The sequence below is a fragment of the Lagopus leucura genome, unplaced genomic scaffold, assembly GCF_019238085.1.
Source record: "Lagopus leucura isolate 7727_CA_CO unplaced genomic scaffold, USGS_WTPT01 Super-Scaffold_100012, whole genome shotgun sequence".
In the NCBI taxonomy this organism is placed as follows: Eukaryota; Metazoa; Chordata; class Aves; order Galliformes; family Phasianidae; genus Lagopus; species Lagopus leucura.
In genome coordinates this window covers 11,154,446-11,178,357 of record NW_024962267.1, presented here as the reverse complement: position 1 = coordinate 11,178,357, position 23,912 = coordinate 11,154,446, and the positions used below count along the sequence as shown (strand labels likewise).

General features: G+C 39.3%; 1 protein-coding gene across 1 annotated transcript in view; it reads right to left on the bottom strand.

Moving 5' to 3' along the window:
* The window catches only part of SATB2 (SATB homeobox 2), a 124,256-nt gene that overhangs the window by 56,629 nt on the left and 43,715 nt on the right, over positions 1–23,912 (bottom strand). The window contains 3 exon segments of the mRNA XM_042874587.1: positions 6,975–7,077; positions 11,837–11,960; positions 14,039–14,165. Of these exon segments, the coding sequence (XP_042730521.1) occupies positions 6,975–7,077; positions 11,837–11,960; positions 14,039–14,165 (354 nt within the window).

The window sequence follows — 23,912 nt, the reverse complement described above, 5'->3', positions numbered from 1 at the left end:
GACCTCTGGCTGGGCTGTTTGTTCTTGCAGCCAGAACTGGAGAGAATGTGAGTTGACCAGAGCAGCACACTTGGTAGGAAATCTTAACGTTTAAAACCTTGCACTTCCTCTACTCTTGCAGGATAGCAAATAACCTCAAAATAGCTATGGAGCACATACAGAATTTTTTTGGCCGCTGGCTGTGGGTAGCAAAGGCCTTTATCCAAGTTTAATGGAAAACAGACAGGAAAGGCCATTGTCTGTTCTCCATTGCACTACAAATCGCTCCGTTCCCAAAGCACATGTCACTATTTTTGTGCTTGGAAGAACCATCAAAAAAGGAGGCCATTGATCAGCATCATTGTTAAGGGAACTGGGTAGAGTGAACCAGCATTGTTGACTTCCACACATCAGCCTTTCCCTTCCTCTTGTCCTACAGACTAGATCCTAGTCATCCCATGGGACACACAAACACTAACATGTTCTCAGACAATCCTGCTTAAATGTAGGAAGACATTCTTCTCATGCGCTGTCCCTGAACTGCACTGCTTCCAAAAGCTGCTTCTCAGAAAGGAAGAATATAACACAAATTCATTCCAGATTATTTTGGGGTTGCTGTACAGGTTAAGAAGGTCACATAACAGTATGAACTTTATTCTTCGTAAGGCAGAAAAATCATTGCATTGAAGGCATTTTAGAGACCACATAATCTAATGCATAAATACTGGTTGTGTAAAATGGAAAAGGAGAATTAGGACAAACATTAGTCAGAACTGACAGAAATAGCATACCAGTTAGATGGTCTCACCTGATATAAAAATATCTTGCTCCCTGTCAAAGTACTGTGAAGGAAGCATGCCCTGCTATTTGAGCACTAACCTTTTGTGGACACCTCAAGAGGGAGGTGCAAATTGCCTAGAATACCCAGACAATTGTGCAGCCCCTCTGGGAGATAAATACACATCTCTTCCTGACTCATAACAGCAAAGATGATGAAAGGACCGACACAGAACACAAACATCATTACAAAAGACATGTAAGCCCTTAGACGCTTGGAGTGAACAGAATTCATTTCTGTTCTCAGCGACAGAATGGATTTTGTGTTCTATGAAGTCCATGTGATCAGAGATAGCCATTTTGCAGCTCTCACACCAGGAAAGTTGGTATCTGTGTCTAAGCTTCATCTCTTCCTCCCTTTCCAAACTAACCTCCAATAGTGCTTACTTTCTAAAAAACTCCCTTCCTATTGAACTAACAAAAATAATTCTGCTTGGCAGCACACAAGAATACTTTTTATACATTTTGAAGGAAAATTTGTTTTGAAATTCTGGAGATATTAAAAAGTTAAAAGTTAAAATATAAAAGTATTTCCATGACAAAGACAATTCAGCAGTCACTATGAAATCAAGTGTGGCTGGACAGAAGTCCCAGCCTTCATACACAACTGGTCCTCACTGAGAAAAAGCACTGTACTTGGAACTGAATGCATTTTAAAAGCCATCAAGTTGACACAGTGAGATCATCTGAACAGACTCGGTCATCATCCACAGATTAAAAAAAAGTGAAAAACAAGCAGTCTTAAAAACCTTCTGCATGGCAGGGACAAGATGGAAGGGACAAACAGCTAAGTGGTTTCTCAACAGAAAGGCTTCCAACCTCTATTGAACTGACATACGTTCCCTATAGCAGCAATGGCTGCAGATTCAGGCACGCACGTGCACACGAGGCGGTTCAGCTAATGGACATATTATTCCCTTCTGTCCTGCCACAAGTGCTGTTAAGAGCAAGGGCCACTGCTCCAGAAGGGACAGGAAAAAAAAAAAAAGGCACTCTAAGAAGCTGAAATTCATCAATGTATTTACTTTACATAAAAGTTAAGCTTAAGAATTTTTTTTTAAAGAGAGCCTGCTTTAATTCTCTTTATGCAGAGGAATAGCCGAGAGGGCCACAATTTATAAGGCTCCCAGAACACACTACAGTGGGTAAATTGTCTCTTAACAATACAAGCACACAAATCCCCCAGACTGGTACTTAACATCAGCGACAATGCTGAAATACAATATTCTAATATGGGTGGGGAAAACAGTAGCCAAGGGATCTCTAAATCTTGCTGAAATGTACCAGCTTCAGCTTATACTTAAAGAGATTCTACTTCTTCCTTGTGATCCAGTGCAAATAGATGAACAACTCTCCTCATAAAACAGTACAACACAGCAGTCTACATACTGTGAGGATGTGTTCAAGTTAGAGATGATCTTCGGGTCTTGTATGATCTAGATGCTGAAATGCTTGCCCCTGAATGATGCTTCTTTCTTACCTTTCTCTTTTAAAAAGTTTTATTTTTAGTGGAATAAAACATAGTCAGGAGCGTGGAAAGAAAAAAAAATTACGGTAAGGTCAAGAGCCACCCAGATAACCTAAATGACCTTATCTGGCTCAGTGTCAGAGCCGCAACTAATATCTAAACAACACATGAAATTATCTCTACTTAAAAAGCCTTACCATTTGTGCTTCAACTATCTAGTTAAAAAGGCTAAAGGTCAAGATCTCTATGTACGTATGCTTACACACATCTGTTTATACAGATGTATCTGTGACTTTCTATTCATGCATATACGCACGTGTATCGATAATGGGGTGTTGTTAAAAGTCAGAAACACTGATTGAGAATGTTCTGTTATGCCTTTTCATGAGGCTTCTGCAACATCTGCTTCAGAGGAACAATTCAAAACTATTCAACAAAGCACATAATTAAAATTTTCACCAAGTCACACTGGCGTTATGACCGTGCTGCAATTCAAGGCTCCTTTAGTTTGGTATTAACAAAGCTGGGAACCCCTCAGAATCCTGTTCTAACCTCTCTTAACCTAGAATGACCTCTAGAACACTGAACCAAAAAATCAGATTGGCCTGTCAATCCCTTATGGGAATTAAGCAAGTATATGTGCATACTCTCCAGAACACAACAGCAGACAACATCGCATCGTTAATACTGGAAAAAACAAAAAGCAGCCAAAGCAGATTCTCAATTTAAGGAAGCTATAAAAACTCTTTCTTATGGGAGCTGGTTCCGGATCTATTGCAATAGAAATAACCGGAACCACCTCCTTTAAACAGAAGTACTCATCATTCCACAAAAACTTTGAGACAGCCACAGTCTCAAAACTCACATCCACAGAAAGCTATATTTTGACAGCCACTGATGGCAGGAGCAAAAAAAAAATAATATGTTCCTAATACACAGACAAAGAAAATACATCTCTTTATTTTTAAGTTCACAATATTTTTATTTCTCCCTCTGCCTTCCTAACTTCCTCCCACCAAACCAAGCTGTGTCATCAGGCAAAAAAAGAAAAGATTCACACCAGTGAAGAGTTTCAGTTGTGAAAGGATGCTGATACAGCGATAGTCCTGATAAAAATAGAAAGCATGACACTTGAGAAGTGAAACATCTACTGAAAAACAGAACTAAAGAAGTATTTGAAATGCTATGAACCCAAAAGACCAGGCAACGAGTAGGTAACTGGTGCAAATTTTATCCCTTGACAATGACATTATTTGCATGGTGAAGTTTGGAAACTCGTCTCTACATGTCGTACAGTTAGCACCACAGTCACTAGTATGTAGCCTTTACTAAAAACAGGAAAGAGCAATTCTTGATTCAAGCAGTTTAATTATACCTAAATCTTGTCATGTATGCAACTGAGAACCAAAAGGGTGCACATTTTTCAAAATGTTTTATAACCACAAAACAGAACTTAAAAGAGCACAATAATATTACAGTCATTCATAGTGTGTATTTTGAACAAAAGGATAATACAAACTAAATAGCTTAACTGCCACTCTAAATGATTACACAGGTCCACAGAGGGAAGAAAAAGTTCACAGAACTGTAGGATTCTTATTTTCCAAGTGCTGTGCATTTTCTATTGGAACTGAGTTAATATAAGCTATCTTTGAAATATGCATGTGTATTCCAGTGAGACTGCAAAGAGCAGATATCCTGTTAGAAACTCGCTCATGTCCCTCATGTCTCTGAACATACATGCAGTGGAAGGCTCAGAACAAGGTTAAAAAAAAGCCTCCACTCTCACACCAGCAACTCCAGAATCTGTGCACTGACTCTCATACCTCTGAGTAAACTGTGAACATCTTAAAAACTCGTGGGGGCAGGGTGGCCGGGAAAAAAAAAAATCAAGCAGAGTTTTACACTAGCATGGTATTGACACAGGACAAAATTACCATGCTGAGCTGAAAACTTTTTTTGAATTGCAAGCAAAAATAGGTTAGTTGTCTTTTTGGTGAGTTCCACAGAATGCACACTGAGACCGTTCACTTGAGATTACGTACAATTCCACTCATACCTCATAGCTCTTACATCTGCTGCTAATGATATCAAATCATTGATTGTTCACTTTCTTATATTTATTTGAACATGAACTACATGCTCTGAAACTTGATGCTTTTTTTTCCCCAAAGAATTTTTTACTTTAGCGTGGCCTCAGTTGTAATTACTTTGATCTTCCAGAGTATATAATTGTTTTACTGTTTATTTATTTCTATGAACAAGGAAAAAAGTTTGACCTAAGAGATCTATATATATGTGGCAATTTGTAACAGAATCATAAAGCTTATGTTTAGGAAATCATGGTTTTGATTAAGAAGCAACCATTTAGTTCCCACTGTTTTATTAAAACAGACATAAGCAGATAATAGGAAACACGTTTAACACTGTAGGCTGCATTTAGTTTGCAACATCAATAAAGTTATTCTGAAGCTCCTTCATATTTTGCATTTACCACAGCTCATGTGAATTGTTTTTTGTTTTTACTTTCTAATTGCCAGCTCTAGACTTACATATGGATAGGGTTCGTGCCTCAGTGACTCCAAATGAATTTTACCTATGCTATCCAGATCACAACCCCAGAAGTGAAATGTTGTGTCATGCATCTACCTTTCCTTTAAGGAACACGTGATGAATGAAGCATGTAAGTCACTGAGTTTGAGTACTAATTGAGGCGTCCTGTAAAAATATCTGTCTATGCAAAAGAAACAAGACGTCTTGAAAACAGAAATGAGAAATTGAAACTGCCCAAACAAGTGCCCTTCCTGTTTCCAGGGGGCCTAGATTACTGCCCCGAAGTTCCATGGCTGCTTTTTCTTTGTGCCCTAAAGTACCTGCCATAGATTCTTTGTTTTCTCTCCCACTCATATGGCTGATGAATCAACACGACTTGAACTGCTTTATAGCAGCTTGTGTTTACTTCACACATACCTTAACCTTCCTTTTCCTCCTCCTACTCGCACACACATACGCTTCCAAACAGCAGCAACTGGCTGTATCTCTTTGAATAGCACGTATGCAGAGTTATCTGGCAAATTCTTCAGGTTTGGATCCTTGACCTTTTGATTGAGGTCTCATTCTGTTTTTATGGCACTTAACAATTTAACTGTGCACTTATTAAGTTTTTTTAAAAAAGGAGCTTAAAGAATTCAATGCTCTAAGAATGGAAGAAAATAGAAGACAGCAGTGTGCTAGAAACACTCAGAAGCTGTAGTGGCATCTCTACGGCTAAGAACACTACAGTTAAGGGCTTCCAGTGCCTCTGTAACTGGCATCACACCCTTGCCCAGTTTGGGGGGGGGGAGCCTATCTCTGCTCTCCAACAATGGCAAGTAAAAGCAAACAGTGATGACCTTGAAGCTATTTGAGTCCTTTGATTGTTTTTAACCAGGAGGATATGTTACAGCACTTCAAATGAAATTCTTTTATTAAGAGATACCATTTAGAAAAAAAGACACTTCTGCCTAACACAATGGCAATTTAGAGAGAAAACAACTACCAAATTTATTCGGCATCAACATTTTTACTTCAATCCTAACTCATTTTAACAGGTGAAAAGCAACACCTGCATTTCCACATCCACACTATTACCCACATCTGCCTGAACAACCTTCCTTCCATCCACAGATAATTTTTCCATAAAGCATTCCTTTTTGTTTCTGCCAAGTGAAAAACTAATCACCACACAGCTGAGAGTCCTGCAGGTACGTGCAGCGTGAACCAGACATGCATCAGAGAAAACCCACATGCCCTGTTCTGATATTCCATGCAGTTTTGCTTCCTGTGTTCCTAATTCGAAAAGCGGATTCTTGATGCTATCATGCAGATTTCTAGTCTGCCCTATGGAAACTAAACAAGAAGCGTTTCCCAGCTCATGTATGCTGCTATTTTTTTGTGTGTTTTTAAGAAAAAAGACTGCAGATTTTTTGAAAGACGTTAATCTTTGTGTGACTCAAAATACAACGGCTTCTCAATCAGGACAGGACATTACTGCAGTTCTACATAGCATCTGTGAATCCTGTTACAACTTTCCTGGCCACTGAAAGGATCACAGACAGAAACAACAAAAAAAAGCCTATGCCTTCCTTCAGACAACAAATCTTCCCTTCAGTAGTATAACAGAGACAAAAATATAGAAGAAAAATGTTATTTAGCAACACCTCCAAACAGCCAGGTACAAAATGCTCCACTGGTACCCAGATTCCACATGAGAAAACATGGCAGGAACTGTCAGTGTATTTGGCAGGACTTTAAACTAAGAGCAAAGGCACCTGCTACTTAGACAAGCTCTTTAGATTTCATGGTTATAATGCAACTAAGGTGATTTACAAAGTAATTACAGTTTTAAATTCTGAGCTACCAGAACACTTTTTTTCACAAAACATTTTAGCATAATTCAAAACACAGTGGATCTTTCAGCACAACTAAACGGTATATTATAAGCATGTATTGAGTGACTTGTTTTCATGCCAGCCTTGTTTGTAAAATATCAGATCTAATTTCAAATGTGCTGTGACCATTCCCTCTTCGTAGATGAACTCAATAATATTATTAAAGCTTACCATCACTTTTACTTAAAGTAAATAATTGCAAACCATCATCAGAAGCTCAACAAGTTTGAAAGAAAAAAAAAATAAAAAAACCAATTTACCTTTAATCTTCTTGTACTTCTTGTACCATCTCCCAAACTCCTGGCACTTGGTTGCTGACACATTGGCATAGTATGTGCTATTTACAATGGATGAAATCATACTCTGGAAGTACAGAAAAAAAGACAGAAAAGTCCTTAAAATATCTTGCATAATTTGAAATTTTTCCACGGAAAGTGAATGACATGAAAACACACAGTGATCATCCATTTTTGCCTTCAAAACCAAAAAGCAGTATTTGGTGAGAACACAAAATTGGTTTTATTCTCCACTATATAACCCCAAACCTAATTACTCTGGTTCAATAACAAAGCAAAAATAATGCAGGACAAACCCAGCCTGAAACATAGCATAGGCTGAAAGCAGGAGTAATTCTACTTCCATTTGTCCTTGTGCTACTACATTATATACATTAGTTGCACAACAGTAGGTGGTGCCATGCTGGGGAGCACATGCTTGCTGCATCCAGGTGAGAACAATCATGACTTAGGTAAAGGTAGTCAGGCTAAAGGTAAGATTAGACACTCCAGCACACAGAAACCAAATAATGCTTTTCAGCTGTCTCTGTTCTAGTTCCAAATGCAGCAAGACCATGCAGCCAAGAATGAGAGAACATTTGTGCTAACCTCCACAGAATGTTTAGGCAAATAAGTTAAATTAACGTAGTTTATAGAAATTTGATTAGCCCTTGTTTGAAAAATCACCCAAAAGAGAAATTAACAGTGATGTTCACAGTGCAGGGAACTACGCATACTGCAATACAGAACAGACAAAAACCTCAGCAGATATCAACAGAACTGAAGTACCACTTGTTTAACCACCACCACTCTGCTCTTTGTGAATTCTCTCTTAGTGACTCTCATTGCAAGCCAACTGGAAGCAGGGAAAAGCAGTGCTGTTTTGCAGCACCTGATGCCCACAACAATAGTTCCTATCTGGGACACTTCTGCATATAAAGTGGGAAAAAGTCTGGTTGCTGGTAGTTTTTCCTTTTTTTGTTTTTCAGGTTTCTTCAGCCATTCAGAGGAGGCAACTTTTTAGAAATAACATTTTGCTTCTCTTCCCTGAAGTCTTCCAGGGTTACTCGCTCTCAGCTTGTGTACAAACTCAAGGAAATGCACTCTAACACCACTAGCACATGGGAGTCAAAGTGCCTTCTTCAGAAGCTACAGTTTTCTTCTGCCCTCTTTCCTCTCTTAATGTGAAAGCCTAGAAAAGCACTGGCAACATTACACAGCCTTCCTGCGCAGGGATGAGAGAATAGAAGTTCAAGCTGTTACTCACAGGTTCCTGTAAGCTCTTGTGCAAAACAGCACCTAAGCTATCTCTGTAAAGCTACAAGGCTTACACATAGGCTTAGTCAGTTTTAACAGTTATTTTAAAATAAAAAACATCCCCTCCCTCCCTCTGCCACATTCATCCAGTCTTCTAACAAATTCACTCCAGCAATTCTAGTTGTTCTTAAACCTTGAGCTTAGGGGACTTAAAAACCAGTGTAAGTAAAATCAAGACTTGAGAGTACTGGATGGTGTAGACTGGTATAGTCCTCAGCACGTAATTTCACTTTCAGTAAACAGGGTCTTCTGCCTTTGCACTTTAACTTTTCCTCTAGAAAGCTACTATGGTGCACTGCAGTAGAGTTGGAAGGCTATAAAATAAGACCCTCTTTAAGTGGCAGCTTCAATTTCTAAAACTGAGATTCAATTTTCTAATTAAAATCAATATTTTGAGACATAAACCTAGCATTGTAGTAGCCAGCAACAATTCCTTCCCCATAAATCCCTGCCTGTTCTGAATCAGTTTAAGAGGCAGTAGTATTTTGAAAGCATGACACAGTGACAGTCTCTGCTAACAAAGGATTCTAAACAAAGTGGATCTACCATTTTTTCAGTGCCACATCAGTTAAATTTTCAGTCATTTAGGGATGGTGGGACAACTGTTTAGCTTTGCCTGTGCAGCAATTTCTCTTTTCTGCTTTTCTTCTGCAAATCCTCTGGCTCTATAATAACCAGCACTACAGAAATTGAAGGACTATTATATATCACAGAATATCTTAACCTATTAACCTTTATTTGAGAAAGCAAGGCTTAAGCTAAATAGGAAACTTAAATAGTACATCAACTGGCAGAACATCCCAGGACAGATTCTGCTCACCCACTTGACAGTAGAGCAGTGGAACTTTCAAACTACAAGGAAAAATACCCTCATCACTATAAAATTGGAAGGGATTCTATGACTATTTCTGTCAGGAACCTTGATGAGTTTGCAGAAAGGGAATATCTATTCAGAAGAGAGTAGCAAAACACAAAAACAAAACAAAAAAGAAAACACTGAGTAATTGCAAATTTCTAAAACATGAGTATCCTTCCTGGGAAAATTCTTAAGGAAAAAATAGATTTTATGAAGTAGTCATATGCTGTGTTTGGGATGTGCGTGGCAATGACGGCCAAGTGAAATGAAAATTTACTGGACTAAAACCTGAGAAATATTCCCATAAAGAAAATTTGGTGCAGTAAGTTCAAGGAGAAAAACATGGGATGTGTTCACATGCCAAGAAATCTTCGTCCAGTAAGACAACAAAACACGTGGTCAGTTTTGAAATGAGTTATGTGATATACAGGAAAGACAGAAGTCTCTATGCAAAGATGAAAATGCTGAAGTAATTGGATTTCCTTCTGGCACACACTCCCCCCTACCTACCCTCCTTCCTCTGAGCTTGGATAACTGGGATTTATTTGTTTGAACAGCAGCCTTATGCTATGGGTAGCTAAGCTGCAGCCACATAATACACCTTGCAGAAAGAAAAAAAAAATTTTAAATCAAAGTGAATGATTACATTAGTGGCAATCAGAATCTCCATCTGGGCTGCACAGAGAGCTCGTGCACCAAGAGCCAGAGATGGAGCACCATCGCGGGTGGGAGAGAGAGCTCCCTGCATTGCCCCTCTCCACTTTTATACTTGAGGCACTGTGAACACATTAAAAACAGCAGCATTTACTCTGCAGTTCGACTCCTGAGAGACCACTCTGCAATTTGCTGCTGTCAATAATATATTAACCACAAGGGGGTTGTAATGACATTTCACATTTGGCACGATATTTTTTTAAAACTGATTTGGGAGAAGGAATTGTATTACAGGCATATTCAGATGATAGTAATAGACAGCTCCTACACAACCTTCCATTGTATCTTTTGTATTTTGTGAGCCAAAACAAAAGAGATTGAAACGCTATGGCAATAATAATAATAAATGTTGCATTCTTGCAGTCCCAGTTCAGAGGTCAGTCACTACTCAAGGCCAGTAACAGCTATCCTTAAAAGTAAACAAGTTCAATTTTCTTTCTCCATTTAGCTTTGACCACTAAATAACTACTGGGGCAAGGATTCTTGCTGCTATAGTCCTGCCATCAATAGTCTTATTAATATTTTTTAGTCTGAGGCTATGGAGAGAGTAAACCAACTGCAGCATTTCCACCTGGCAGGCTTTGAAACTAAAGCAGGAGGAAGACGACCTAGACAACAAATGAATTCTGCATATAAAATGATACATGGTTTAGTTATGCTGCATATTGAAGAAGACTGGGCAGAGACAACCATATGCTGCAATCATCATTAGCTGACCATATTCCACTGGTAATTCTATTTAAAGAAATTACACTTAAACTGTGTGAAGGAAAAATACTTCCGTATTCAACACGCTTAAGCTCTGTGCATATCTAGAGTCACTGCGACTCCTTTAGTAAGTAAGACAAGTTACACAGCTTTTCCTTGCAGCCTTCTTATTCCTTCCAGTTCTGCAGTGCCAACACAACTAAGGAAGATGAGCAACATTTTCTGCTGTAAAGCAATTCCTACCAATTGCAAAGATTCAAATTCTGCTCTGTAACCCTGTGCTTTTCCTAGAGTTGTCATCATGAGACAGTGAGGTGAATCTGTGCTGGTTACACACAGAAAGAATTCTCTTAGTTTACAGAGGCTTTGAATCATGAATTGCAGGATGAGCATACAGTGTGCTGCAAGACAGACAGCCATAGGAGAAAAATAATCAGATAAGGGCTAGAAAATGCAGTTGATTTTTTAGCAAGCAAGAATTACAGAATTCTGACTTTTTAAAGATGCAATAGACAAATAAGATTTTAATGAAGTTTTTAGAGGTCAGTAATATATTTTTGTTCCTAGCAAGTTGCTTGTCTGCGTGCTGGAGTGTTTTTCTGTGTCTTTTTTGTTGGTTTTTTTTTGAGAGAGAGAGAGAGAGACAAGGAGGTCCCAGCCACAAATATTTTTTGAATCTCTTGTTATGACAATCTGAAATACAAATATTTCTCACAATGTCTGTAGGAACCTACATTTTAGACATGACAGTACTGTCATTTATAAAGCAGTCATGGAGAATGAGACTATGAATTACTGTGCTTCTTAGAAGATAAATATATGGTTTTTATCACTGTTCTCTAGAAATTTGGGCAAAATTGTTAAGTAAATATTCTTTTTATCATAGTTGGAGGTTAGTGAGATCTACTCATGTATTACGTTGTGGAGGCAGGCCTCTGCTAGTCGAAAGGAGCCACTCAAATCTTGCATTTAATAATCATCACTCCTATTGCAAAACGTTCAGATTAACGTCTAGATGAAGACTCTCTGAACTGCAGAATTAAAAAAACAAGCAATTCATTCATAATTTCTACCTGATGACCCACTAATAAAACATGGTATAAAAAACACTATTTCACATTAATTGGAATTTTTCCTTTCTAAAGAAATGAATAAAGTGATTAAATACTTAAGGAATTGCTTAGCTTAAATCCTTTACTGAATATTGGATCTTGGGAATCTGGCTTTCCCTAAGCCTTCTAAAAGTACTAACCTGTGAAAGAGGGCATTCTTTGGCTAATGTGCTCTGATTCATCTCTTTGAGCAGTTCCTTTAAGGCATTGCGAACTGTGGCATGGTTCCACTGCTCTGCTGGCAAGTCTTCCAACTTGGAACAACTGTCAAAACAGAAAGTAGAAAGCAGATAGAAACATCACCTTCACAGATGCTTACGCTTTGTGTACAAAGCTACAGACCTTTAAGCAGTGAGCAGAAATGAGACTTTCTTGCTAAGCCAGTCCACCAAGGTGTTTCTCTCCTCTCTCCCCTCCCCATCACACCCAGCTCCCAGAAGATGTATAGGTCAACCAAAATTATGACAGTATACGGCAGGAAAAGCAGCTAATTCTACTATGATGTACATGTGGCATAACCATTTCCTCTGGGACCTGATAGAGAGCAAAAAAACTCTGTATAGACCAAGCCACAGAGTAGACTGGATAGAGCCATGCTCTCAAAACAAAGATATTCCTGCTGGGATAGAAAAATAAACATACATGCCACAATGTCACTAGCAAAATCAGTTAACAGTAAGGGTCCTTGCTGTGTGGAAACAAAGCTTTGAGCAGCATCTGAAAAATGAATTTCATTGAAACAGGTTCTTAGACTGTCCTTATCGCTGAAGTATCCGAGAGCCTTTCAGAAAAACACTAAGCCATATGCCCAACATCTGTCACATGTAGTTCATTCCACTTTCATTTTACAAGAATTGCACATGTAATAAAGCTTTTGTCTTCATGTGAACTGTGTCTCCTCTAGTTTAACAAGCTCATGGGCTGTGTCTACATACATGGGGGGAGACCTAAAAAGCACATCAGAAAGCTGGGGAGAGTTGTCATTGCCATTCACGCCTTGAGACTTAGTGCACACTCTCCAATCAGACTCTGAGGTGGTTCCGCTTTCCACCTACATTGGCAGGCTTTACCCTAAGGGTTGAAAGTTCAGCTGTGCTTGAGGTGTTCAAGTAGTCAATGACCATCTTTATCTCAAAGTCATGGACCGTCTTCTATTTACACTGCATCCAGGCCTTCAGGCACTTTGAAGATAAAAAGCGAGACCTTGATCTTGGGTTGATACTCACTGGTAACACTATCAGAACAATAGGCTAGAAGAAATCCTGGTAGCTCATACTTCTGGAGAGGTGAGTTACTGTACTCCTTTTATAGTAAGCATAGACTCCAGATGCTTTCACAACTATGCTGAAGAGATGCAGCATAGAGGAGGTAACTATATAAAACCAAGGAAAGGTCTGTAAGGGGAACTGGAAACCTCAATCGACATTAGAGATAACAGGAAGGAAATGCTGGCATTCAGGCGATTAACTTCAGAGAAGAGCCAAATACTTCCAAATTTCCAAGTAAACTGAACAGTTGGTAGGTATGTATACACCATCAGTGGACCCTTACTTTGTTCAGAATGAGCTTTGAATAAATTATTCCAGTGCGTGTCATTTTTGCCTCTTTCCTCTGATGTATCCTGCCCATAAAGCTACAAATGACTGTGCAACGTAAGCTTACCACCACGTCTACAGAGTGCAATGCTCCCCTTGCCACAACTCCTTTCACAGGCACCAGTTGCTGTTTAAAAACTCTTTTGAATGCAATAGAGAAAAATGGGGAAAAAAAAATGTAGGAGTAGGGAAAATGAGAGCAAGTAAGGATAAAAGAATTAGGAAGTTTTGCTTTGCTAGTCAGAACTAGCATTCAGAAAAGGAAAATGTTTTCCAAAGGCCAAATGGAGCTGCAGTAACAGATCCCTTTCTCATCTTCTTGCTTTTCCATTGGGCAGACAACTGGAGAACAAAGGAATGTCAGCAAGCTCCTCTCCTCTCCTGTCTCAGCAACTGGCAGTAGAAGACCTGAGTTTCACAATGCAATCCCTGGAAAAAGGCAGGGTGTTTATTTTTTGCACTCATTAAGGCCTTGAGAACCCATCAAATCAGGGATTGTGAAACTCTTAGGTGAGTTTCTGCCTTTCCTCTGTTACCCTATTACTACTTCAGAAAACAACAACAACAAAAAAAAACAGAATATGCACCAAATAGCTGTCAGATGACCTACCCTTCTCTTAATTTTTCCTGCCCTGTCATCAAAAGACTAGAAATTAATGAAGACAGGATGTGCTGATCTCTATAGTAATGCTGTATTGACAAAACAGCTCAGAGAACAGAAAAGGACAGATGTTTAGAAACACCTACCTTTGTAATTGGATTTTCAATGTCACAACATGATAGACATCTTGTAGCATGTCAGCTACTGTTGCATCTGGTGCATCGGTCACATAACTGAGAGGGAGGGGATTCCACCTCCCAAGCTTGATTATTCCTGAAAGAAAACAAAATATTCATACTTTGCATTTTACTACCTGTTTACTAAACCTTTTGATAAGTTTGTTTGTTTAGGAGATTCAATACGTGCCTTGAGGCTTATTGCAGTCATTCTAAAAAAAAAAATAAAGTTTTGTACTGAATCCTCAAGCAAACCATGGGAAACAGAACGAATAACTTCAGATTCTTAGTGGAGAGTTGCTGACATGTTCCTGGCTCTTAAATTGCTTCAAGGAAGCGCAGAATGCTTCCCCACTTCACATCTTTCATCGTCTCACTAAAGACTGCCTTTCTAAGTTAGAAGAAATTTCAAATACTCTACACTCCACACTTCGTAGCCTCCGAAACCTTTCAGCAAATAAATGCATTGGTTTTGACTTGAACAGGAAAATACCTACATGTGGGCTTTCAGCACAGTTAAGATCTAATAATGGTGTTACTCCCAGTGCAGATGGATAGCGCTGGAAATCCATAAGTAGGAATTCACTCCCAGCTGCCAGTCACACTGTGCAGATAGCTGCTTTACTTAGCAAAAACAAAAACAAAAAAAAACCTTGCAAGCTGCTGACCATAGATCCAAAATAGCATGGGGGCAGTGGGGACGTTTTAAGTCCTGTTTCTACTTCTGTTCATTCTCTAATAGGGATCATCACCTCTCTGGATGTGCTCATCACAAAGACTATAAACTTCAATGGTAAACCGTTTGGTGTAGAGGTATTATTTCTGTTTAGACAACTGCTGAGGGCCTGCCCACACCAGAAACAATGACTAATATCCAGGAATTACTTCCAGGAAGAAGGCAAACAAATAAACAAAAAAGCCACAATGACACCTTACATGAAAACAGCAGCTCAGCCTTGTTCTGTACTTTATAACACATCACAACTATTACTTTTCTTCTCTCTTTTACCATGTTTACCATTGCCCCACTGCTCTGCCCACGTAACTTCTTTCAGCTCAGCCCCACAAGATGCCCATCACCTTTTCTCCCATTTTTCCCAAATGGATGAGGTCTGCCTATTTATTCTCTTGAAGGATGCTATGAAGCCAAGAAACAACACTCCTCACCTTACTTTCTACTGGTTCCTTACCAGCTCTGGAATTAATCCAACTAAAATAAATGACAAAGGCCTTTTAGCCTCATCTTTAAAAGACAACTGTAAAACAAATAGCACATCTGAAACAGTGATACAAATTTTTCTTGCACAGACACAAGTGGACACCACACTCCTGAAACCTTTAAATACCTCAAACGGAATAGTTTTTTTTTCCTCTTTCATAGACATAAAGGAGAAAACAATTAGAGAATAACTCCTTTTCTGCAGCATATGATTGTTTACATTTACCGTTGATACAGTGATTTGCAAGGTATTCTATCACCAGGTCTTAAGAGAAGCTAGAAGAGACATGATTAATCTTGATTGGTACAAAGTTTCAATGCGACATGCTGGTACCAGCATGCTAATGCTTCAAGAACAGATTAGAAGACTTTTGGCACCCAGAGATCTTGTCCAAATGCAACAAAAAGTTAGCTAGTATTGCTTGATATCTAATGCTTGAAAATGGGACATAAACAGAACAAAAACATTTAAATGATGCACTGTTTCAGTATTAAGATTTAACAATCTGGTGCTGAATATGCTGTAGTATAAATAGTGCCTGGACTCCGATCCAGTAGAGTAACACACAGCACTCATTCACAGCACCGTATGTCTCCAGTGCTGGCTCCTTGAGTCATACTCCACTTGCCAAGAAAAGCTGTTTTTCTTAAGGGGATAGTTTACTTAATGTTATCTCTGGTGGCAACAAGAAATGCATATAGTACGGTGTATGCTAGTCATAAAATGAGCATCAAGGGTCCACCGAGTGAAATACGTGCTGGGAAAATACAGTTTAGCAGCTGACTTCCTTCATCCCCTTCTGCTATACAATAATTTAAAGCAAAATCACCTAAAAACCCAGAAATCTATACCAGCTTCACAGAACACTTGGCTTCCTATGTTTAACCATGCCAAGTTTTCATGTAATTGAAAAAATAAGCATCATATGCGCCCCATAACTCACATCCAAATTGGTAATATTTATTTTTCATTCAATTAAGGAAAGCACTCAGAGAGCATTCCATCTGCAACTGCTCGGCCCTGGCAGTGCTGGTGAGAGACAAAGAGACAGCAGGGGAGCACTGAAGTTACCAAAGGTGTCCCCAAACTAAAAAGTTCAAGGAAAAGGAAGGGGAAAAAAAAAAAGCAAAAACAAAGCACACCCACAGTGCATCGTGGAAAATACTGTGCAAATTGCTTCACAGCAAATGTCTGCTACTTCTGGAAGTCAGGTAGGCTTTTTCTTTTTCTTAATTCTCCTCTACAACTGGAGAGGAAATTGTTTTGGCTGGATTTAGACAAACACAGGTGTTACCAGAATGCTCCTTGCCTCTGCATGTTAACACCTGCTGCAAGTCCTTTACATTACAGCACTGCTGATGTACGCTATTTTTTCAGCCGGTGTGATACGACGTGTGAATTATTTTTTTTCCAGAACACATTAAGCTGGTCCAAATGATAGCCAGAAGCCATGGTTTCCATCCAGCTCCTCAGCAGACTTTACAGGTGGTTTATTTCATGGCTCCAACACTGTATTTAAGGGAACTCCTGGGCCAGACTTGGGAAGATGATGCCAGTTTGTTGAGCAAACCCATTCTCAGCAAGCTAGAAATCTTGTCTCTGAATTTAAAGCCTGTGGGCCAAAGCTTTCCCTCTAAGAAGGTCCCTTCTCTTCCAGGACTGCTGGACTGCTAATGCAGCAGCAACCCACGGATGAGAACAGCCCAGCAGCAAGGCATACATTCTACAAGCACTTACATTTTTATGGCTCTGCTCATTGAATCCATACAGCACAGCTCAGAGCTTTAATGTAATCACTTCAAGAAGTGGAACTGAGCTTTACTCTATCATGAGCTGAGATTCTGGGGTGAGGACACAAGTGAGCCAAGGCCACTGTCTGTTTCAGTGAATAGCCTACTGCTCCAGAAGCAGATCAGCTTGCTTAGGAAATTTGAAAGCACATCCTTCATGAATCCACAAAACTCTTTTCTTAATGAGTCTCACTCTCTTTCTTGTACCAATGATCCCTTGAGATTCTTACATCGTAGCAAGTTCTTGGGAATCTGTTGAACTTTACTTCCAAAGATTACATGGTAAAGAAATGGTTATACATGAAAACAGCTCTCAAAAACTCACTAAGAAGTGCTTGACTGTTGCCCAGGCCAGCTAGCCAACTGAAGATGAAAAACAAACCAAACAGCTTTCTCAAATGAAATTTTTGTCAGACCGTGTTTTACAAGAGATTTCCTACTCATGTTGGCTACTAGTGCTTTAATGGCATGTCCTGCCAAAGAGAGATCTTTCATTAAGCTTAAATCTCAGCAATGCGTTCACCTGGCATTGAAGACACGCTCATTTGTTTTATCAAAATGCAGACATGAAAATAAGACAGAGGAGTCTGATGTTAAATTTGTGCAACTCCCTCTCCTGCAGCCATGCCATAACAGACTAGTGGCACACTTGTGTGAGCTCACTTGTCTAATTCATCCACAACAACTGCACATTTTATATCAGCATCACCACCACTGCCTCAACGGTTTTCTGGAGACAGCTACAAAATGAATCATAAATGATGCTTGCCCAAGTATGCACAGAGAGTGAAAAAGAAGAAATTTTGTGTTTGGCTAATGCAGAAAAGGGGGATTGCAGAGAACAGCAATTCTTTACCAAGCATGATTAAGAAAAGCACTTGTCAAAGACAAGCTGACAAACCATTTGAATCCCTGATGCATAACACCAAAAAAATGAGCAAATGTAACCTGCTGAGACTCACATGGGATGTGCCTGTCCATCTCCTTGGAGATCAATAGGCACACTCAGGTTGCAAACTGTGTACTGCAAAGCTCTTCTCTGACACTCCAGCTCCACATTCACTGACCCTGAACCAGCACTCTTCCAAATGGCTGAGGAAGCAGGCAGTGCCCAAGCCACTATATGGTCTCCTGGGCTATATTTACCACTTCAAAGTGTTTTGAGAAAATTTGACTCGGCAGTGTTATACCAGACCAGGGCCATGTCCCATGTTGCTATGGCTATTCCAAAGTTCAATTTACTGTGTTACAGGATCACAACCTGAAAGCATTTGACTGCAAACACAAGGCTGGGTGAAGAACACAACCATCATCTGCTGCCATCCCACAGGTTCAGTTAAATAGTCTTAGTTGAAACTTCCTAGTTTTCAACAGAGCTCTTATAAAACACAACTGGAGCTCGGAAGAAACTACAGCTTGGATTTAGTATCCAAACACTTCTGATTAATCTACAGCTCCAAACAAAAGACCTCAATTAAACACCCGGCAAGATCCCTGCCCCTGGATAACTAAGCTGTTTACCTACCAACCACTGCTGACAGGGTTCCCTGCAAGACAAGGGGTTTGACACTGATTAGACCTGTTTCTCTTTAGATTTGTCTTGCCCCTATACTGTAGCAAGTGATTTTCTTTTGTTCAGCTGCACTTTGTTACAGAAATTTAAAGCTGCCCTGTCCCGTGTAATAAGTACATCAAATTATTTACCCATAAATCAGTTTGCAGGAAATCACTACCCTGCAGTACATAATAATTCAGCCTGTGTTTCTAACCTGTGTCCTGGCTGTAATACATCATCAAACTGTAACGACAATAAAGGCGTAATTTGTACTTATTATTGTTAATCCAGCAAAGGGAATGAATTTTCAAGCAAAAAGGAGGGAAAAAAAGCAACAGGAGCAATTAAAAAAAAAAAAGAGACCACATTAATTTTTGTATTACGTAATTGTATTCTTGAGTTGCCTTTCCCAGTTCTTATGATAATTTTTAAAATATTATTCTGCCTTTCCCTGCCATTATAGGGGAGCCCATACTCTTCTACTGAATTTCAATCAGTGGCATATTGGGGTAATAGATGGGAAAAATCATCAGCATAATCCTCCTCTGCACTTCTAAAGCGCCTTTCATCACAGAATCCTGAAGCCCTCTAAAAACATTAATTAATTAAGCCCTGCAACATCCCTGTGAGGTAGACTGTGTTATGTCAATTGACATATCAGTGATTTAGTGATTGAAAGCACACAGTGAGCATAATCCTATGTTTATGCCAATACAAAAGAAGCCCCCTTCTCCTCATTTAAGACCATAATAAATATTTAAGTGGGAGAACAGGAATAAACTATGTGATTACACTGTGATGTACACACACACAAATCAGCGGGAACACCCACACTCCATCCCAGCTCACGTAACTTTAGGGCTCTGCACAAAAGGATGACCTTCACCAAGGGAAAGGCACGGCTGAGCCACCTACAGCTCTGGCAGCACAAGGCCACTTGCACAGAGATGTTTTCTATTGCTGTTTTTAAAACAGTCATAAACCACGTGTACAAAAAAAGGGGGCTTACTGAATGAAATTGTGCCACAACAATGCAATGGGTTGGTCAATTTAAGTACACTCATCTAGCCTTTCTGAATTCAGATCTATAGCAATATGCAGGTTTTAATACAGATGATATACTCATGATTATATATTGAAATGTTTACAGAAACACGGGTATGAGTAACTGTCAACAGAAAGAGCTAGTGTTTCAAGGTTTAACTGCTGAACTTTAGAATACTTTCACAAATACAAACTGCTTTGATATGTGAAGCTTGGTTTGAGTTTTTAATGTTTTGAATGGTAGCATTGCTCATTCCTTTCCTCCAGCTTGACTGTACTCCAGCATTTGACTTAAATAACGTACACCAAACAGCCTTGTAATTTTACATATCAGATTCACATTTTACTGTATAAAGATTGTGCCTCATGTAATAGATGCTGCTTCACATTTGGGAAATGTTATGTGAGGACTCTGACTTTTATTAGATTAATTTAATATAGGCACTAAGTTACCAAACTAAATTAATACAGATCTTCTTTAAAAAAAAAAAAAAAAAGTGGAGGGAGGTAGGGGGAGAGAGAACAGAATGCACTCACAAATTAAATAAATGTTTCTGAAGCATGTTATTTTGGAAGTCTTTATTTAATTTTCCAACCCCCTATTCTGTTTGAAAAACAGCCAATAATTGGTAAAGAAATGAAAAAAAAAAAAAAGAAGCCAAAAGCCTTTTTTATAAATTATGTAATAGATTATGAACACTATGAATATACAGGAGGGTAATGAACAAAAAGAGGTACAAAATAATACCAAACAGTATTTTTTTTAAAATCCTTTCCTATGTGCTTTTTAAAACTGCAATCACCATTGAGGAAAAGCATTTAGTCAAGCATAACGTTTCTCTTTCTCTATTTTGGGGATCAGTCTGTACTTACCTTGGACAGCAAGAAATAATACCTGTATAAAGGGAAGTAATACCTCAATTTTTAATTTTTTTTTTTTTTTTAATTTTTTCCTGAGAAATAGAACCACTCCTCTAAGCATCACTTCTATAGCATTAAAAAAAAAAAAAAGTCTTTTTGGTCATCAAAACTCATGACAGAAAAGCTACTGTGTCCAGGACAATAAGCAGCTTTCAGCGAATGCATTTCATAACGCTGTCCCTCCAAAGCTCAGCTTTGCCCTCCACCATTATGACAGTGCAACTTCCTCAGCAGTATTATTCAATAACCCCAGTACCTGTAGGGTTGCAGTACCCACTCCTTCACTAACATCATCTCCACATAAAGCCCAACGCGTGGCACATGTTCCATTTCTGCATGAAATCTTTGTCATTTGGGCCACCTCCATTCTTACAGCAAGACTCTTCCCAGCTCAAACCTGGGAACACTTGAGCTTGCTCAGCTCCACACCTCCTGCCAGGAACCAGTGTCTGCTGAATGCCTGCAAAATTCATGAGCAACACAACTCGGGCAATTCCCTGGTCATAGAGCTCTCTTCAGCTGTTCCCATGCATGGAAGTTTGCTTTGCTGTCTCAAAACCATTCTCTCTTTCCTTCACTCTTCCTTTTATTTTGGAGAACAGCTGCCTCCCATTGAGTTTCAGCCTCGCTGGACAAACACTGGCTGCTTCTCTGCCACCCCGCCTGGCGCCAAGACCACAAGTCCTGTGTATGTTTCATTGCCTCCTAGAGAGCCAACACAGGCTGCTGGGGACCTGCAATGTTTACTATTTCAGCCTTGCAGGTTGAAAACTGGAACTTTAACATATTTGCCTCAGTTACTAAGAAACATGAACACAAGCGTACTCAACAGTCGATGCTTTTCTCTTCTGCACAGTATGCCTGTTTAACAGCAATAAATGATGCCTGGATCATTTAGCCCAAAATTCTGGACTCAGTAACTGCGTAGCCACCTCATGATCTACAAGAGGTAGAGCACACATGAACAGACTAGAACTTCACATGAGAGGTTTGCTTTCTAACCTTCTTAATATCCGGCATAACACAATCACCACAAACGTGCCTCGGGCTGAGGAACAAGGCAGCTGTGCAGACAACCTCTGAGATCATTTGATCATTTTCAGTCCCCCCCCTCAAGAAACCTTTCTTGGACTGTGCACTGTGTGGCTTTCAAATGGCAGAGAGAGAGAGATCCAGAAAATGTTTTCCTTCTTTAGAGCAAACCTGTATCTGTTTTTAAAATGATTTAAGTGCCCCCCCCCCGACCACTTCAATTCACCCAGCTTCATTGCTCGCCTTTGCACTCCACATAGCAAGGCAGCCCACTGAGCAGGAAAAACAGCACAGTAACATGGCACTGAAAATGAATTAATAAAACACATTTTAAAGGTTATAAAAAAGCATTGCTAATAGGGCATTGTAGTGGCTAATACGCTTAGAATTAAGCCTGCGGACATTGTTTGGCCTTGTACAAATCTGAATATCCTGCCTACTCACAGTAACACAACTACAGAGAGCACAGAAATCTGGCTCAGACTGTAGAAATACAGTAGCCAACCATTTTTGTGTTGAATCAACTACAAGTAGATTTGAAAATTCATGGGTCTAAAGTCCAAAGAAAAAATAAGGAGACACAGCATGCTATGCTGCACAGACAAACCCCTAAACTAAATGCAGATTCATATTTTGGCCTATACAGTTTAACAGCTTAATCTTCTTAGTTTAAAATTTGTGGTTTTGAGGGGTTTTCCTTACACTGTATACAGAACTACCAGAACGGCTTTTTGCAAAATTACTACTTCTGGCTTGCCTTGTCTTTTTTTTCCTCCCACTATGCATTCAGTTCTTGACTTCCACAAAAAACTCAAGAACAACAGAATGACTGGTAGGACAGAATCTAACTAGCAGGGTGGGAAAACATGAATTGCTGAGGAAAAAGCGGGATTGAAGATTTCAGCTGGAAACCCCGAAGAACAGTTGCCTCCACTAATTTAACATAAACGCAACACGTGAAAATTTGGTTGCTGTTACCTCTGCAATCTGACTCAGAACTCTTTTCCTCTCTAGAGCTGTATTATTCAGAGTAAAAGCAAATGTCCGTGGGCTTACTTCTAGAGTCTCTAGCAACACTTGGCTAAGAACTGGCTTCACCATGAAGCAGGTTAACAAGAAAGACAAGCCTTGTATTTCAGTATTTTTTATATTAAAACAATAAAATATATGGAAGCAAGATTACCTATATGTAAACACACATGCATACATATATTTAAGATGAGCAGTATACCAGAGACTGAAGGTTTGTTCACCTTCAGGCCAAGGCCTTCTTCATAGCTCACAAAGAGGTAAGAAGCAAAGGATCAAATTTTACCCTTCCTTTACAATTTGACCTACTAGAGAAAGACAAGGAATATTATCTTTAAGGTTGCAATCTTTCATTTCAAAATACTAGTCTCTAACTGGAGCAGCATTGTAAGTTCAGATATATGACATTAAGCTCAATACAAATTCTTCCATTACTGACATCCATTTCTCTCAATAACCTGATTCTGAAGTTCCTCATCCCCCTCTTTCATTCCAGCGATGAGCAAAACTCTGCATTTCTGATAAGTTTAAATAAAGCTGTGCTGGTTACCAAACAATGCTAAACTTCCCACCAGCAGAAAACAAAAGAAAAAAAAAAATGACTATCCTTCAGCGCTAGAGGAGATGACTCAGAGTGAGCAGGAACTGTTAGTAGACTTGAAGAGTTTCCCCTTATACCGTAGATAAGCCCACATCATGCTGAGATGAACCCAGATTTGTTTTCTTAGCCCACATCTTCCTAGAACTGAATCTATTTCCTTACAAAGCCACAAGATCCTCCTTATACCCTGTTAGCATTTCCACCCTCACATTAATTTGTGAGTAAAAGAGTCAAAGAAGTTTTGTTTTTTTGTTTTCAAATATAAATTCAATGAACTTGGAAAAGACTAGAAAGAGTTCTTGACACTTTGTACCTGAAACCTTAAGCACAGGGAAATCATACTTTAAAATATTTCCAGAAGTTTAGTGCTTCTTTATGTAGCAGTTAAGATTACCAAGAAATCACAGTAATTAAAAGCTGTGAAGTTTAAAAGACTTTAACTGACACTGCAAGCCTCAATGAAGTCTCAAGCACTAGTGGCACCATCAACAGCTACATGAGAGTAAAGAGCTCTAGTACCTCCTGGGACTCATCCCCTAGGAAGCAGCTGTCAGTGCTTCATGCCCACCGTGAATCACAGAATGGCCAGGGTTGGAAGGGACCTCAAGATCACAAATCTCCAACCCCTCTGCCATATGCAGGGCCACCAACC